Source organism: Anas acuta, chromosome 8 (assembly GCF_963932015.1).
Source record: "Anas acuta chromosome 8, bAnaAcu1.1, whole genome shotgun sequence".
NCBI classification, from domain to species: Eukaryota; Metazoa; Chordata; class Aves; order Anseriformes; family Anatidae; genus Anas; species Anas acuta.
In genome coordinates, this window is record NC_088986.1 from 4,886,774 (window position 1) to 4,905,212 (window position 18,439).

Genomic DNA, 18,439 nt, shown 5'->3' on the forward strand with positions numbered 1-18,439 from the left:
CCTCCTTATTCCCTCCCTACTCAAAGCGACCCCCAAAAGGTGACAACCCCCTAATTCCAAAAGTGCAGCAGAATTTTACCCTGCAGGTGAATTACCCCCGAGTGTGGAAAAGCCATAAAAACGAAATGAGAAAGCCCCTCATTTTCACATTACTGCCTGAGCTATCGTCATGCTGGCTGCATGCGGAGTGTGCTTCGGATCAGTAATGAGGCGGTGGCAAATAGAGGAGTTGGAACAGAAACTGGAAACATAATCAGCTGCCGATGTGATCCATCAGCTTTCTACCATGAAATAGCAGGTCAATTAAAAGAAAAAGAAAATCCCCAAAGAATTAGATGTTTCTGCGCTGGTTTCGCTGTGCCCACAACAAATGTAATTTAATAAGGTAAATTCACAAGCTCCGTTATTTGCTGGTGAGTGATACAAATGGCTAACGAGGAATTGAAGAAACAGATTTCTGTGCTATGGCAGCACGCGTGGAAAATTCAAGTCAGTCTGACCTCTTTTTCAGATGTAACCCAGATACCAGAATTATTGTAGCATAATAGGAATTCCTTCCAAATCCACAAAGCACTGACTCCGTTCCTTTTTGCTCAAAACATTTGCCTTCGAAAGGCAGGACAGCGGTTAGGAGGGCTGCCAGGGGGATGGCATGTTGGGTGGCGAAGCCAAAATCTTACACCCTTGCCTTACGTGGCGTGATGGGCAGCCTAGCCCTGGGCAAAAGGTCCAGGTCATGTTTTAAATGGCTTGAGGACACTCGGAGGTCCAGTTAAGTAAACACAGAGCCACAGACCTTTGCTTCCATCAGGCTGTGAGGAGATGCACATTTGTTTTTAATACCTACGTATTTACTGATGAAAGGCAAATTCCCACGCAGATGACCCTGAAGTTGTGGGCTGTGTGCTCCCACATCTCTCCTGACTGTTGTTTCTGCTAGAAAATCGTCAGTTTGATCCTCCTGGGTGAAAGAATCACGTTGGTGTTCACTGGGATGGAAAATGCCCTTTTCTTCTTCCTGAGCCTTTTGCAGGAACCACTGCGGTGTGGCCCCAGCCCTGACACCTGATGGGCTGTAAACACCTGTGGAAAATACCTAAGGAGGTGGATTTCATGGGTAATCTGAGTTTCACATCCAGATTAGCTGACGGTTTTGCAGTTCGAGGTGATAGGCTTCAATGCAATTAAGCACAGAGAACGATGCTCCAAAGACCTAAGGGTTCGAAAGACTCTAAGCAATCACAGGCTAATTGAATTGCTGCTGATACCTTGTGATAACAGTGAAATGGGGATGAGAACTGAAAATGTGCAAAAGGCATGCACAGACAGAAGAGCTTACTATTGCCTTTGTCATAATGGCCAACTTTTTTTGAACACGTGTGGCGGTCACGGCGCTCATCCCACGTGGATGGCTCGCCAGGGACACGAGGCAGGAGCAGAGCTGAATGGATAGCTTTGACTTGCTTGTTTTCAGGATGTCTTTTCAGTTCCTGCACATCTGTGCTACGTTAATTTTCCACCATCCTGCTTTATCTGGGACGGCACTGCCAAAAAAACAAGTTTCCCCAATTTTAGCTTCTCATTAAGCTTGAGCCATGACTTTAACTGAGCGTGGAGGGCTCACGGCTGCCCAGCCGTCTGTTAGTGAGGGAATGAAGTCTCCAATTTACAATCTGCTACATGTGTGCAATTACCGAGACCACCAACGGTGAGAAAAAAATATTAATCCCCAGACTTTTGTTGGTCCTTGCTAAAAATGTTGGTCACATGCCTTTTCCCAGGCCGGGAGCCTCAGCTTTACATGGCTGTTTGTGCCTTGGGAGCAATGGCACATCGGCTGGTATCAGATGTCGCCCTTAATTCAGCTCGTCTCCCCTTTGCAAGAGCTGGGAGTTCAGAGCCTCGCAGCTCTCCTTCTTGCAGATTTAGGTGTTTAGGAGGCTGCAGGCAGTGGCTGTGCCCTTGTGTGCATGGCAGAAACCTTTGTATGCTGGGTGCATGATGAGGGCAGAGACAAGGTACTTGCAGGTTTTTGTCACCAGCATGAGAATGAGCCCAGGGAGATGCAGATGGATGGGAGTGAGTCTCCAAACAGCCCCAAGGACCATCCGCATCCATCATCTGCATCCACTCCGGATGCCCAAGTGTTGCCTCCTGGCAGAGGAGCAGGAGATGCTCTGACATTCTTCTGTGGTTCTCATGCAAAGAGATTTCCTGGATCCCAGCTCGGGCTTGAAGGTAGCCCAGAACGGGGATAAAGATTGTGCAAATGATGGTTTGGAGTCTGTGAGGATTAAAATGGAGCTGGTTAGCTGCAGCTCCCCAGGCAGCTCTTGGGCACGACCAGGCTTCCAAGAGTAAATATTAGATTTGACGTGTAAGCCCTGGATGACAGTGCAGCTGCCTGATGTATTTCTGTGTACAGCTGCTGAAAGATCTGGCTTGGTTTTTGTTTTTTCATTATTGTACTTGTATCTCTTCTTGATAAACCCTGCTTAGCTGCGATTTCAGACGCCTTAGGTCAACCTTTGTTTTCCAAGCTGTGGTACAAGTGAGTTCAAACAGTGATACGACTTCATCTCTTCTTGGCCTAATTGCCATACTTTTCCAGTTTATTAGTTTCCAAACGTTGTGCCAAGCTTTTAAAAAGGTAGGCAGGGGAGCCTTGTCTCCTGAACGCTGCTGGCAGGCTGCCACGCCGGCAGGAATATTGCTGCCTGCTCCAGAAAGGGATTAACATGAAGGCATTTTTCCTGATGGTTGAATTTACGTATCGCCGTCCTTGTGACCAGACCAGAGAGGGGCAGAGACGACGGGGCAGCCAAAACAAAACAAAGAAACCCCTTGCTTTGCTTTATTGGTCAGGTATAAAAGCGTTTAAAGTAATGAATGAAATCCTGAAGTTGTAAATCTGGAGCTCAAAAGCTAGGTGTGTAACGTGACAGAGAACAACTTAAGCCTTTGCCTCTTTGGGAGAGGTGAGACATTTGGACTTGGTTTCACAGCCTGATTTTCATTAAGCTGCCTTTTAAAAGTCGGGATTACAAGAAGCCAGCCCTCTGCTCTGCGATGGCAGTATTGCCAAAGCCTTTGGTGGCACCACAAATGCATCATTTGCTGCCATGCAGCTTTGGGATCCCTTGAGGTTCCCAGCAATACCTGGTGTGTATGGTGGCTTTGGCTGAAATGGAGTCTGGTGGTGGCAAATTTGGGGCTAGAATCTGGGAAGCTCAGTGTTTTCTGAGTCATGCCCTGTTGTGCATGGGTTTAGAAGAGGAAGAGAGGCAGGTTGGGAAGTTGTTCTTTTTTTTTTTCCTTTCCAAAGTCACTTTGATGTGGGGACAGTGGATCTGGCTTCTCCTTCCCAAACAATCCCATGTTATGTGTCTGTTTTATGTTGAATTTTTATTTCTGTGACACTGAAATAGAATAGAATGGGGCACTATTTCAGTTCTGTGAAGATGTACAAACATGCTAAACCAAAATCCAGCTTTTTTTTGAAATTTTCTATAAACAAAACTTTGAGGAGTGCAATCTCTTCTTGAGAGGCAGTAAAAAGCAGAAGATGAGGAGGATCAGGAGGTGGCAACCTCTGGACTAAGCTTTACTCACTATGGCAACAGGTTCTTGGTTTGAGATGCTCAGAGCAAGAAGAGAAATCATTAAGCAGCCTGTTGTAAGAGTGAATTTTGTCTCTCCTGGCTTGCAGCTTGGCACATCTTCATCTTGCTGTCTCGGCTGGTTTTGCAAAGCATCCTTCCCTCTCTCTAACCCCAGCCCCTCTGTGTCGCTTGATCCCCACAGATCATCACGGGAGAGCTGTACCGCATCCACTACCTGAAGGAGAAGTCGCACTCCTTTATCCAGAACCCCTACGTGGCAGCGCTCTACAAGCAGGTGGGCTGCTTCGTTTTCGGCTGTGCCATCAGCCAGTCCTTCACAGACATTGCCAAAGTGTCCGTCGGGCGCTTGCGGCCGCATTTCCTGGAGGTTTGCGACCTGGATTTCTCCACCATCAGCTGCGGGAAGGGGGTTTACATCCAGAACTACACCTGCAGGGGAAGCGACAGCAAGGTCCAGGAAGCCAGGTGAGAGCCCTTGTGTCCCTGTCGGGGGGGAAAGCGTCCAAAGCAATGGGCTGCCGATGCCAAAATGGTGTCTCACGCTAAATATTCTCAGGGGTTCTCCGCCAGTAGTAGAGGATCTCGCTGCTGCTGTCCCTGGGAAGGCTGCAGCAACGGGTGGTTTCCCTCGGGAGTCGTGGGGTTCGCCTGAATAGTTTTCTTCTTCCTTTCCCTGTACTCCTACACTATTGTTTCGTGAGAGGTTGGTCAATGTGGGAATTCACCATAAGAGCTGAGTTAATGTCAGCCGTCCGTCCCGCTGTGCAGGGAGGGCTTCTCCTCTAGGTCCCTAGCACCTCCCTTTCACGCTCCTCATCAAACTCATCCCATGCCCAGTTTTGACATTTTTAGGGGGAACCTAAATGAGGGGCGCCTAAATGCCGTAATTAAGCGACCGGAGAAGTGCTTGCTTTTCATTTCTTCACGGTTTCCTGGTTATTTGAGGCGAGACGATGAGTTATCGTGCTGTCCTGGAAATAGCTGCGCTGTCCCACGAATAGACCAGGAAGGGACGAACAATGCGCACATCCTGCCCATCCGCTCGTTTTCGGCCTCGGGAGCGAGCAGGGCGGATAACAGGGCTTTTGTAACCCGAAAGATGGAGGGGGGGGTTGTGGTTCCCTCTGCTTTGGGGCCATCTCACTAGCTAATGGGCAAGGTACCTTGTTATGTGTAATCTTGTGACACCGAGAACATGGTAGTGGCTGGTTCTTAGCACCTGTTTGTTTTGCAGGAAATCCTTCTTCTCCGGGCACGCGTCCTTCTCCCTCTACACCATGCTGTATTTGGTGGTAAGTGACCTCAGCCTTACTGGAGATGGAGCTGGTTCAACCCCTGACCCCCACCCCAAGGCGTTCACCCCCGTTCAGTAGCAATAATAGTGTGATGAGGACTAGAGATGGGGGCGTTGGTTGAAAACAAGAGCCCAAACGTGCCGATGGTGGAAAAAATCTCACTTTTGGACCCTGCGGTGTTATTTGGGCTGGAAACTCCCGGGTTATAGCTGAGCTGTGCAGCTTTTGGATGTAGCCAAGGCTGCAATTAAATCCGAGCCCTACTACCCCAGCGGATGACTTGTGCATTTTTGCTCACCCCAAGCTGCGGTTTCCACCAGGGAGAATGTTGAGGGTGCCAAAATATTGCATTGGCCGTGGTGGTGGTGGTGGGGGATGCACCGTGGCATCTCTGTCGGGGTGGAGGCTGATTCCTAGGCTGTGTTTCAGGGCTGGCGGAGCAGGTGAAGCTGCCTGCCCGGCCGGATCTGTCGCGGAGGGCTGGGGCTCGTTTTCCTTTGTCGGTGACAAATGGCTCTGCCCTTCCTGCGCGGGGCCTGTGCCAAGGTGCTTCCTGCCAGGGCTGCCGCAGGCACGCTCCCCGCGCCCCCAAAAAGGTCCTGCACTGAGGTTTTTTGGTGGAAGGGATTTGGATAGTGATTTGTGCTTTAAAAAAAAAAAAAAGTTTCAGGTTCCTTTCAAGATTTGTCCCCCCCCCCATCTCCTGTAAGCTCAGACTGGCAAGCAAAGAACCAGCCCTGTGCTTGTAGTGCTTGTAAAAACATTAAACATGAACTCTTATTTATCTATTAGCAGTGCTTCCCCCGTCCCTCTACTTTCCCCTCTGAAAAGATAAATTACTGCAGCTCCCTCCTGGCTTTTAATCCCTGGATTTACCCTCCGTGGGCTGGGCGCTGTTCCTGTAATTTAATTACTAAGCTTTCCAGGCTGTTTGGGGGGGAGTGTATTAAATTCTTTCCTCATTCCCTCTGTAGGTTTTTTTTTTTTTTTTTTTAATCTGTTCTTGAAATATTTTGGGACACAGTTTGGCCATCTCCTCCTCCCAGCCACGTTACAATAATGAGGTTGAAGCTCTGCCAGGTGCTAGGCTGGGGGAGAAGCAGCCCGCACCCCCTGTGTTGCCCTTACCAGAAGCCAACGTGGGGAGGACGAGGCAGGAAACAAAAGAGAAACCAGCTCCCTGCCGCAGCGTGTGTGGTGTTTGTTTTTTTTTTTTTTCATTTTCCCACTGACAAAAATCACTGCTTGCACAAAAATGACCCTCCTGTGCCCCAGCCCGGGCACCCGAAGCGTGGTGGTTGGCAGCATCTCCCCCACCCCGTGCCGGAGCCGCCTCGTGATGCTTCGCAGGAGGCTCGGCCCTCCTGCCCTGCCCTCGCAAAACTTTCCGAGCTGAGTTTGGAAATTGTCACTCTCACTGCCTCGGGAGGGGCATTTATTTATTTCTGAGTGTTCTGCAGGCAGGGAGATAAGTTGGCCACTTTCGAGCCTGGCATCTGGAGGCAGCAAGGACTGCCAGTCCCCACTAAGTCGGTCGTGTTTCTTCCTCGAATACTTAGCAAGGTTATGGGTACTTTTTTTTTTTTTAGGAGATGCAGCTCCCAGGCCTTTTTGGAAGCCCAGCATGACCTCTCACCCATTTCACAGCATCGTAGCCTGTGGCATCCTTCAGGGTAGGGGACAAACCTGGGCTTCCCAGGCAGTGCCTGGGGAAGAGCCCAGCCCCATCCCATGTTCCCAGCCGCTCGTTTTGGCCATAGCTGGCCGGCACTGCCAGGGCTTGACCCGCTTTCCAAAGGGCGCCGTGCAGACCGCTCTGCTTTGCCAGGACTTTTTGTCCCTTGTTTTTCTGAAAAAAACAGTGGTTATGGAACAAGTGAGATGCAAAATGGGAATTCAGATGCCTGGAAGGCACTGGTGGCAGGGGGTGTGCTGGAGACCCTAAAGCAGTAACGTGCAGCATTCCCTTAGGACATGTGGAAAAAATGTGGCTCATTTTCCAATGCTGCTTTGTACTAGTGCCTGCACTAATACAAAGTAGCCTAATTTTCTTTTAGCTTTGCAACAGGCTTTGGAAGTGCTCCTGTGTAACTCTGGGGGCCATGACTTCGGAGCAAAAAGTCAGCTCCTCTCCCCATCTGCTCCCCTTATTCCTCTCCATGGAGCAGTTTTGTCCCCTAAGAATGACTTTGTTTTAAACTATACCTTGTCCAGTGACCGAGATCAGGTTGGTAGCAAGCTCCCTCTGACCAGCTGTTCAGTTGTGCAGTGCCTTAAAAAGTCAGGGGAAAAAATCACACCCAGGGTTCAGCCATAAATGGATGGGGGGATTTTTGGAAGACGAGCTAGGGACGGTGAAGTTGTAACATGGCAGCAGGTTGTTGCTGGAGCAGTGGCAACTGGGAGCTGGCGGGGGACCTCTGCAAACTGGAGGCACTGACGGTGGTGAAGGCACTTTGGGGGCATTTGTGGGACTGAGCGAGATCTGCAGGGGTTCAGCTGGCCAGCCGTGTCCTAAGTGCAGCGTCCAAGCTCTGTGTTGAACAATACTTCATTTTCCAAGAACAAGTCACTTCCTGGCATGGCTCTCGCAGCCCATTCTGCACGACGATGGCTTCAAGTCCTGTGTCCCACGCGATGGAGGTCGTGGGTGCAGAAAGCTTTAGTCGGTCTTTTAAAAGATATTACATCAGCCCACGCTTGAAGTCAAGCCACCTTTAAAATGCAGCATCCACACGTGGGCAGGGGGATATTTTCGATGGAAGTTTGCTCTGTGTGTGCTCATCAGTGATGTGCTGGTGTGTATAAACCCCGTGCAGAAACAAGTTTATGGTCAGTAATATGTTGTATGTCCTGGTGGGATCTGCGGCCAACGGGGTCTGTCTGGAGACCTCAAGGATGCTACAAAATGCCTTCGGTTGGGGAAAATACCTGCAGAATCCATCATTGCTGGAGTGTGTTGGGTCTGCAGAGCATCCTGCAGGGTCTGAGGCTGGGCAGGAACAGGGGGGCAGTGGGTGACCAGTGCCTGGTTTCAGCACTGAGCCCTATGGCCAGCTGGTCTCTGTTGGGCACTATTGGTTTGGGCATGGGATCCTAACAGGGACCTGTGAATTGATGCCAAGCCCTGGAGGGCTTTGGTGGAAAAGTCCCACAGAAAGGCGTTTGCCACACAGTCAGAGCTCCTGGGATTTCATTATAAGCCCTGAGACTTCAGGGCTAAGTTTCTCGCAGCCTCCTTGTCACCAAGAATACCCAATTAACATCAGGCCTTTGTATAAAAATTTAAAAGGGGAAATTGCGCTTGGGCAATCCTCTTTGTCTTAATTTTCCTTGCTTTGTTGCTCCTTGGCTGAGCGAGCCCATAGCCCATATTTATAGCAGGCTGAGGAAGGAGGAGGTCTGTAACAGCTCACGGTGCGCCCAGCCCACACCTCAGGTTTGTGGGGAGGCTTCAAGGGGAGCAATGGGGTTTTCTGCTCCTGTCAGGCACCTGAGACCATAATGCTGATTTTTTTTTTTTTCAGCCAGAACTTCCCCAAAACCCCAGCCAGTTGCTCAGAGGGTGAAGGAAAACTAAGTTAATATCCCTCAGCAGCGCTGGCTGATTCTGGAGAAGATGAGAGTAAAACAGGGCAGCTTGAGTGTTTAATGGGTGTTCGGTGGGTGAGGTTGAAGCCTTCAGATCAGAAGGGCTTTCATTGTGGTCTGCTGCTTGTATGGAAACTTACAGGTGCTGCTGGTTTTGCCTGGGTGACTGTGGAGCTTTGCACTGGGGTTTCTTGCCAAGGGCAGAGAAGCTCCCGATGCTGCCGTGCTGCTGAGTGATGATGTGTACGAGGGAAACTTGTGGTTGTGGACTTGGATTGAGGCTTGGTGGTGACCTAAGTACGTGAAAAAAGTGGTTTATACCAGAGGCTGGGGTCAAGGTGCGACCTGCTCTGCCGAGCAGACGGCGATATTCCCAGCAGGTTTGGGAGGATGCTGTGCAGCCAGCAGAGGCGGGGAAGAGGCAATCAGCTCGTCCACTTGGTGCTAGGAGGTCTTTCTCCTTCTGCCCTACATCAAGGGTTTGAGGACTTCTGGCCTCACACCATTTCAGTTACTGCTCCAGATGGAGGAGGTAACGTCAGGTTAACTCCGAAACAAGACCGGCTGCTTCCCAGAAGGAAGCCTTGGGGTGACTCAGAGCCGTGGTTGGTGGAGCTCAGCCTTGTGGTGGGGGCAGCGTGAAGGGGACGGGATGTCTGGGTGGCAGAAAGCCCTGGGAGGCTGGAGATGAGGTTCTCAGCCCGTGTCCCCCGCCAGCTCCTCCCCAATGGGTTCGCTCCGGGGTTGTGTGTGGCCGCGGGTTGTCCCCGCCAACGCTGTGGAAGTCCCCTGGCAGGAGCAGAGCTATGCGATGCCCTCGAAGCCATCTGCTCCGTGGTAATTCGGCTCCTGCCAGAAGCCAGGCAGTGGGTGGGAGCTCCAGACAGCTCCTGCTGTGATCTCGCTTCATTCTCTCCATCCACCCCTTCTTTGGGCTGTTCTGAGTCGGTGCTGGGTGCTCCGGTGGCTTCCAGGACAGTGCTGCTCAGCCTTTCCACACCTTACACAGGGCCAGAGGGTGTGCACGAGCTGCACAGGCCAGGGTTGTGCTGGGGAAAGTGGGAATCAGTTTGCAAACAGCCCCTTGCACCATTTGAAGGAAACGGGGCTTGCGTGACCTTGCTGTCTGCATCTGCCTGGCAATTTGCGATAACTTTTGGACTCCTGGGCTGATTTCAGCAGGGCACAGTGGGGATGGAGTGCAAGTTGCATGGAAGTAGGGGAACGGGACATCGCGATGCAAACATGCAAGTTTTGCTCCAAGTCCAAGTGGTTTCGGACTTGGCTGTTTCCTGGAGCAGGAGGCACCGGGGCCAGAGGACACGGGGGCAGAGGCTGGGCAGGGGAAGGGAGGGCAGTTTTTGCAAGTGTTTCTAAAGAAAAGGTAAAATCTCCGTATAATCTAGTTGATAAAATGGTTTGCCCAAAGCACAAATCTCAAACAAGACATTTCTTTCCTTGTTTTATAGAATTTCTTGTGTTGTTTTTTTTTTTTTTTTAAATCACTTCAGACTCCAAAAGGTGTCTGTTTTATCATGTTCAAATTCAGTGTTAGTTTTTTATTGCTAATTTTTAACCAAAAATTTGCTTCGTCACTTAGACCTATCCAGTTCGAGCTTGTGGGATATAAGGATTTGAGGGGATGTTGGAGTGGTCTAAAGGGACAAATGTCAGGTTACCCAGCATCAAATTTCATTCTTAATGGCTTTAGTGGGACATAGCCTGAAGTGTAAGACATTAAGTTTCAACCCCCCTGGTAGAACTAAGGGTAACAGTTTGTAAGATACAGTACATGGAACTATTTTTGCTCTGCAACAACATACTGGAGGCTGAGCTTTGCACTGTACCCTGGACCCGAAAGTATTCCTGAGACATTTGCTTCACCAGACTGCAGCAGTGGGGGGTGCCACGGGGACCTGAGAGCCATAGCTCGTCCCCCAGCATCTTGTGGACCGGTTTGCACAGTGTGGGGTGTGTGCCGTGGGGATGTGGCCCCGTTCCCAGACTCTGGCTGGTTTGCAGAAATATTCCCCAGAATCATAATGTGAGCTAGCCAGCACCAAGCTGTTTTGGTGCTGCTCTCTTCCATGCTAATTGGCTAACAATTTGGGTAATTTGGAGCATCTGCTCCATTCCAATGACATGATGTTTCGTTTCCTTTAACGAGCCTGGTGTGTATTCCTTCCAAAAAGGGGTAAATAGAATGCTTATGCAACAGCCAGACACACTAAATCAACCAACACAGTGCTTCCCCCATATCAGCTTTCCAATTAATTTTGCTTCAGTAGGTAAATGGTATTATTAAGCTGCTTGGGGTTTCTGGTGAGAGCTTCGCTCCCTCCTGTCTCAAGGCAGTGCGAACTGCTCTGGGTGCACAAAAGGGGCTGTAAATGGGTATCGAGCCCCTTGCCAGGCTCCAAAGTGGCAGGCAGGAGGTCACAGGCCTGTAGAGAGCATCCTTTGTGTTGAAAACTCCCCCTCCTTGCTCCATGGGGCCCCTGCGTCTACCCCAGTGCAGGTGGGACCCTCAAATTAACTCACCCTTTTTTCTTTTTTTCTCTCTTCCCTGCAGTTTTATCTGCAGGCCAGGTTCACGTGGAAGGGCGCCCGCCTGCTCCGTCCCCTGCTGCAGTTCACGCTCATCATGATGGCGTTTTACACCGGCCTGTCCCGCGTGTCAGACCACAAGCATCACCCCACCGACGTGCTGGCAGGCTTTGCACAGGGAGCCCTGGTGGCTTACTGCGTGGTGAGTGCTGCTTCGGGGGGGGGGGCCCTGGGGTTGGGGTTACTGGTGCTGCTGCTGCGAGCTCAGTTTTTTAATGTAGCGGAAGGGCTCGTGAGAAAACTGTTAACAAAAGCCGTGTCTGCTTGTCTGTGGCAGCCTGGGCTGCTCTCATGCAATTTACTCTCTGAGGAGTGACCTGATTGCAGGCCCCGTAACTGGAAGTGACAGATGGAAGTGGTGGGGGGCACTGGGGCTGTTCTCAGGGTTGCTGCCTCGCCTGGAAACAAAGGGGCTGGGGTCGCTCGTGTCTTTGTACAAGCTCCCCAAACCAGGGCTGTAACAGCTTACCACTTTCTGGTCTAGAGGTGTTTTTGTTTTTTGTTTTTTTTAACTGATGGAAAAGTGATGCAAAACAAGGCAAGGAATTAAGTTCCCTAATGCTTTATTTCTCAGGGAGAGAAAGTAGGTTGTGTATATACTTTCCACTCATTGATAATAATCCATAGCTCAGTCAAAAATGGCACGACTGGAAAGTTGTTACAAAGCCTTATTAACCCACTGGGCAATGGTTGTTGGGTTGTGGTGTTGCTGAATGCCAAAGTCCCGTTCAGGCACGTGGAGCCAGCAGATGCAGAAGGCAGCTGCCTTAACCCTGCCGCCAGCGTCAGCACAGCTCCTGCATCTTCCGTACCAATACTGCCAGGGTGTTTCCACACATCCTGGTCATCTTTTCCTCTGCGAGGTTTGCAGGAGGTCTAGACACCAGGTCACATCACCAGGCAGTGTTACAGGGGTGCAGTTAACCTCTCCGTATGCCAGCAGTATTTGGGATATAGGGCAGTGGCTGCCCGGATCACGGTGTCAGGAAGACAGCAGCTCTCCGGATGCTTGGTGCAGACATCCCCAGGCTTCCTGGCCGGGGCAAGCAGCAGATCTGGCCGTTTTCCCCCCAGCAGATGGAAGCTGTGCTGGGAAGGGGAGGCCACAGCAGTGCCGGGCTGGTTTTCCTGTACGGAGGCAAAGCAGTGTAGGAAGCAGCTGCCTGCGAGCTTCACAGGTGGGCACGGGTTTGCTGGCGCTGCCCTTTCCAGCCAGCTCGTGGAAGGGCTGGTCATCTCCATGCCCTTTGGAGACAGGACTTGGAGGCCAGGAAAGCATCACCCCAGACTCTTTGGGGTAGGTGGAGGTCTTAGAGCATTTTGCTGGTGTGTCCCAGGGCTGCTAGCCCAGGTTGGGTTCGGGTGCTCATGCAGGGGATGCTGCAAAGCAGAGGCAGGGACCTGCTGCTCTTCCCCTCCCTGCAGCACAGCCTTCAGCAGCACGCCGGATGATGGCTGTTAAAACACCGTAGTTATCAGGCTATAATTTCTGCTAGAAACCGATTGTGGGTTTCACCTCCGAAGACTGCCAGGACTTAAATCCAGGTTGTGCTGCAGCAGACGCGTTTGTCCTCCAGTGCCTGAAATAACAAGCAGAAGACATTAGTGTCAAGCGCTTCCAGCTGATGAAACATTCGGACTTGTTTCCAGGGTGAAATACGATGAGGACTGCTTAAATGGAAATAGTTTTTATGCACATCGTAGGCAGCCTGCTATGTGTCGTGCAGTTTATGTTTTTTCTGATGGAGAGAAAAGGGGAGGCGTCAGAAGGACACGCTCCTGGTGTTGCTCTGGTTTGATCAGAAGGTTGGTTTAACCTCTCTGTCTGTGATTAAGGAATTCTTCAGCATACCGAAAAGGAATATGACTTGCTAAGTGGCAATATAAGATATTGGCTTTGTACAACAGGCGCTCAGTCTTCTGCTGTCAAGTTTTCTTTATGGGTGGAGAGCACCTTCTACAGGAAATGGAGCTAATCCAAGTGAAAAACTTTGCACGTTTATTAGTCCTTTTTTGTGTTAAACACTTCAAGCATTAGGAGGATTTAACACACTGTTTTAACCCCAAAAGATCATGTTTCATGATTCCTATAAGTGTTTGTATAACCTCCAGCCACGTTGAAGTGAAATACAGTTTAAAGAGAAAGAAAACCTCTTACCCAGTCTCTGAATGAAACCCCGAAAAGCAGCAAGCAGCACAGTAAAGGCTGAAGTGCGCAGGATGACACTCCACCATAACTCACTCCTGTCCAAAACAAGGACCAGGCTCAGCGTAATCCCCATATGCTTCTTGCACTGAGCACTCTCCTCCCGTAAATCAATTTGTCATGGCTGTGTTGGTGCAGAAATTGGACATCTTTTTGATTGAATCCAGCTCTCCGAGGTGGGCACGCGAGAGCGCTGGCACCAGCAGCCAGCCGAGCGGAGGTTTTACGCTTGTTAACAGCCAAGAGGAAAACCATCACCAGAGCAGCTCAAGATGCTCATGCTCTGAGATGCGGCAGCAAGAGGCCAGATTCGGGCTTGTGATCCTCTGTGGGTTCAGCTGGATCCTTTGATGGAAACTGAGGTGCAAATGCTGCCGCTTGGATGCCCTGTAAATGACTTTACCAGCTCCGTTACAAAACCAGGCAGCCAGATACCAACACGTCCCCGAGGAAAGAGCCACTTTGCATGTCAGCTCCTTCCGTGCCTGCCTGTGAAGCAATAAAAGCTGAGCAGCAACAGCTCGGCTTCCTGAATCCGCAGTTATGGTTGTAGGAGTGAATTGCCATTTATAGCAGGTTTGGTGTCTATTCAGCTCAGTTCCTTATCTTCCTGTGCTGATATGGACTTGCAAAAGTTGTTTCCAAGGACAACTAAACTTGCCGTGTGAGGCTGTGGGTAGCTAGAAAATGTGGAGAGGCAGAGGGGAACGTCTCAGCTCCCTCCCTGTGTTACCCAGCCTGAAGGTGTAAATCTGGTATTATTCATTTGAGCACCTTGGATTTCCCCCCCCCCCCCTCATTTATCTTATTGCTTAGATGTTGGATCTGAGTACTGGAGGAGAAAAGTCAAATGTGCTGCTAATTCCTGCAGCTGCCACGTGCTGCTCTTCCCAGGGCTTCAGTTCAGCTAACCCACACCTTGCTCCAAGTTACCAGCGCTTGATGATACCTGAAGCTGAGCCAGCAACTTTGGGCTGGCAGAAGCCACTGATGGCATGACTGAAGTTCTGGGATTTGGTACCAGCTAACAAAAAGAAGAGTCCTGGCTGCTTTTTGCTACCTCTGGAGGATCTGTGCTGTCTTAAGTCTTTTCCCTCCTGGTGTGGGGCTGAGGTTTGGCATGGGAGAAAGTGCCCCGGTCTGACGGCGCTGATAAGCTCAGTGCAGCGGCTGCCAAGGGAGGATGTGGAAGTTTCCTCCCAGCACTTTGTTTCTTATTGTGTTGCTGCCTCCCGAAATTGCCAAGCGCTGGCTTTTTCACATCCGGGAGAGGGCTTACATCACGGGATATTTAGGAAAAAGCAGTCAGGAATGGCTCCTCCTCTATTCTCTGGGCTGGTGGGGAAAGGGCAAGATGTGAATCAGTCCATCGTGTGCTTTGGACTTGCTGCCTGTAACGTTTAGTACAAATTGGATTTGAGGGCTTCTCATTGCCTACCTGGTGTCTGCCTAAATGTGTTATTTCACATCGATCCCATCCCTAAAACAGCTTGCATGAGTCAGGCAGGCTCATTGGAGACCTTTGTTTTGTGTGAGTGTGAGCCGTGTGTCTGTTTCCTGGCTTTTTAACCCGCTCAGCAGTGGGGTTGCGGTCCTGCTCTTGGTGAAGACACAGCAATAAATGAAATTGTTCTGTCGTGTTTTTATGCTGTGTTATGTGAGGTCTGAGCCTTCTGTGTCCTACGGGAAGGTGGTAGCAGGTGCTGGGGCTACGCGCAGGAATTCAACAGCACAAGAAGTGTTTGAGCCTACAGCTTTGTACGTGCTTTGTAAACCAAATTTGTGAATGAAGCATCTCCCAGTGGGGCTAAGTTTGCCTTTCCCTCTTGTTCCCCCAGGTGTTTTACGTCTCAGACCTCTTCAAACCCAAGACAAAGACCTGCCTGCCACCGCCCCCCATCCGGAAGGAGATCCTTTCACCTGTGGACATCATTGAACGCAATAACCATCACAACATGGTGTAGGCCTTTGAGAGATCGGATTGGCGTTGTATTTTATTTTATTTTTTATTTTTGCAAAAAAATGACTGCTGACAGCAACTACCTGCTGCTCTCAAATCTCATCAGACAGTAGAATGTAGGGAGAGACTTTCTTGCCCGACCGGTAAAGTCTTACTCTGTGGTCTTTTCAACTTGCGACATTTGGAGGAAAAGGGGTGGTGGTCAACTAAGTCAGAAGCGACAGTGAAAAACAGACACACGACAAAAAGCTGAACAAGCAAAGAGAGCTGCCGGAGTCCTGGATGTGCAATTGGTTTGAGTGTTCATGTTGTAGTGAACGCCAAATTGTTCATAGCGTAATGAACACTAAGGGATTTTGGAAAGCTGGCCATCTTAGTTGTTTTTGTTTTCTTTTTTGTGATGAAGATGTCCAATGCCTGCGAGGAAAAAAAAACAACTCACAATTGAATTATATAGCACTATGTATGAGAAACAGCACTGAGTCAAGATCTGGGATTGGTTTGTAAGAGTTGATTTTTTTTTTTTCCTATCGGATGCTAGTTTGTTTTTGCCTCCTCTGTTCCATACTGTGACTTAGCGTAGAAGAAGCTTGCCCAGTCAAAGATGTCCGGAGGGTCTCTGTTCACACTACACACCTTTCACAAGCAGTCCTGAGACACGCAGCGAGGTTGAACAAACCCACCCTTGGCACAGAAAGCCACATTTCTTCCTTCCCGCTCGCTTCCTGGCGAGGCTTCATCCTGCCTGAGCCACCGGGCGCATGCAGCAGCCGCAAATGGCCTTAAAATGGAAAAGAGCATCCTCCGCTTCCCGGTCCTCCCCCCCTCAAAATCGCAGCAGATTTTCTGTGCGCTCACGGTTTGGGCAGTGGCGGCTCTGCCGGAGGCACGTTCGCACTACGACCTCGGGGCTGAGTCCCGGGGAAACTTTAATTCTGCCGTTTTGGGACGGGCTGCTGGGCGGCACGTCCCAGCCTGGGTGTCAGTCGGTTCGTGCATCCCCCCCCTGCTTCTCCCGTCGGCACCCCGGTGTGCGCTGCCGCCGCGGGTGCCAGGCGGAGTGCTCTGCTCGGGGACACCGGTGGGAAATCAGTTGTGCCTCCGCCGAGTGTGATTTTTTTTTTATTTTTTTTTTAGTTTTTGTTTTTGCCCGGAAACCACAGGTTTTTGGCTTGCAGACCTTTCACAGAGCGCGCTTGCAAAGGGATCACGCAAAGCATGCAGAACGGCCATTTGCACATCCTTCGTACAGAATCCGTCCTATCATTTCAACTATAGCAAGCTATGATTTTTTTTATATATAAATATTATATAAATAATGTATAAAACCTTAAAAATTAACTATGTAAAATATTATTTCTGAAACAATTTTAGATATATCCACTATGACTATAAACTGTGTCCTGACCTGTGTTATTTACATTTTGCTGCTTAAAAAAGCATTGAATTAATTTTTTATAGTCGACTAAAATATTGTAGTTCTGTGGTAGTAATATTTTAATGAAAATAACTACAATTAGAGACATTTGTATAAAAAAATCATATTAAATTGTCTGTATTTTTGTAATGTTCCATTTTGTAAAGAGAAGAATATTCAAAGACTTTTGTAGAATACAAAATTAAAATTTGTATCTGCGAAATTATTGCTGTATAAATGTGCTTTTTAAATAAAAGCTCATAACACAACTAAACAGCCCCACGTGTGTTGCGTCCTGCCTTTGGGTTGAGCCCTCCTGCCCAGGGAACTCGAGTCACCCTTTGGGACTTGATGCACGCATCATCTGGATGTAGGGGACCTGATGCCACCATGGATAGGCTTCTTGGGTGGAGAGGGTATGGTGGCTGCAATCACAGGTTTGCACTGAACTGCTCCTGACAATGCCCAGGCTTTAAGGACGTTTCTTTTTATTGATTGCATCCCTTTCTCTCTATCAATATTCTAACATTTAAAGAAATATGTTTTTTGTGTTTGTTTGTTTTTAAGAGTCTGGCTGCTGGGTCTCCCAGGAGGGCTCACAACTCTGCCAACACCTTTCCCATGAAACAACCCCATGATACTTTGCAACTGAACCAAAAGCCTTGCAGCTTGATGGGTTGTGAAGATGTGGGTGGAAGGGGAAAAGAGGAAAAAAAAACATCCCACAGTGGCGTGTGCTCACATACACACACGTGCACAGCGTACGGTTCCACTTCAGGCTTGATTTTTTTTCCCCCACTCCTACAGGATCTGAGAACAAAATTAACTCCTTGGTGGTGACACCCTCAGTCGGAGCTGCGTTTCGGCCACTCCTTGGGTGAACCACATTGGCAAGATAACGCAGCACAGAAATAATTTGCAAGAATGCATGACAGGAAGTGAATACCACATCAAACTGAAAATAAATAGCAGGTGGAAATTAAGCAGGCAGAGCTCAGCTAGCACTTGCTATTATTACCGTAATTAGTAGTAGTATTTTATTACATGGAACAACTTAGTAAACCTGTGCCTGTCCTAAATGCAAAGGGAGCTTTGCTACTGTTGGGTGTATGGAAACAGGTGTACAGATATATGGGGGACAGAGGAGGGCTTGGGGAGCATCAGGCAGCTGGGGAGGTGGTGAGATGCTGGAGGCCTTGTGTGGGATGTGTAGGCCAGGTATGGGGCAGGAAAGGCAGTCAGTGCATGTTTCTGGACAAGGCAGCAGGCTTTAAGGTTATAACGTGTGTCCTGGTGTCAGTAGCACCGTGTCCTATTTCTGGCTCTGCTGCTCACCCCTGCCGACTGCTTGGTAAATAAGTAAAGGGGAGTGATGGCTGCCAGCAGCACAGTCCAGAGAGCCCTGTCCCGATTAGCAGAAGAGTGAGTGTATAGGTGCTAGAGGAGGAATGAGTTCTGGGCAGGCTGGGCCAGGCAGTGGCAGGGTGATGCTGGACACCAGTGTGGGAGGCATCCCACAGCACTGGGAGCTGCCACTTGCATATCACAGGCACCACCACAAATGTGGAGGGGAGACTGAGTGGGGTGGCTGGATCTCAGCAGGCAGTGTGAGCCATGAGAACAGCAATGGGGCATATCTATTACCATTGCTTCCCGCGGGGCAGGAAGGAAGTGAAAGAGAAAAGAGTGAAATGGAAAAAGAAAAAAAAAAAAAAAAAACTTTTAAAACCAAACCATACA

The 18,439-nt window shown here is 49.6% G+C and overlaps 1 protein-coding gene across 1 annotated transcript in view; it reads left to right on the top strand.

Annotated features, from left to right (window-relative positions):
* Positions 1–16,973, top strand: part of PLPP3 (phospholipid phosphatase 3) — a 42,331-nt gene extending 25,358 nt beyond the window's left edge. The window contains exons 3-6 of the mRNA XM_068691085.1: positions 3,805–4,088; positions 4,858–4,915; positions 11,082–11,258; positions 15,161–16,973. Of these exons, the coding sequence (XP_068547186.1) occupies positions 3,805–4,088; positions 4,858–4,915; positions 11,082–11,258; positions 15,161–15,286 (645 nt within the window). The 3' untranslated portion in view covers positions 15,287–16,973. The remainder of the gene's footprint in view (positions 1–3,804; positions 4,089–4,857; positions 4,916–11,081; positions 11,259–15,160) is intronic.
* Positions 16,974–18,439: the final 1,466 nt, after the last annotated feature.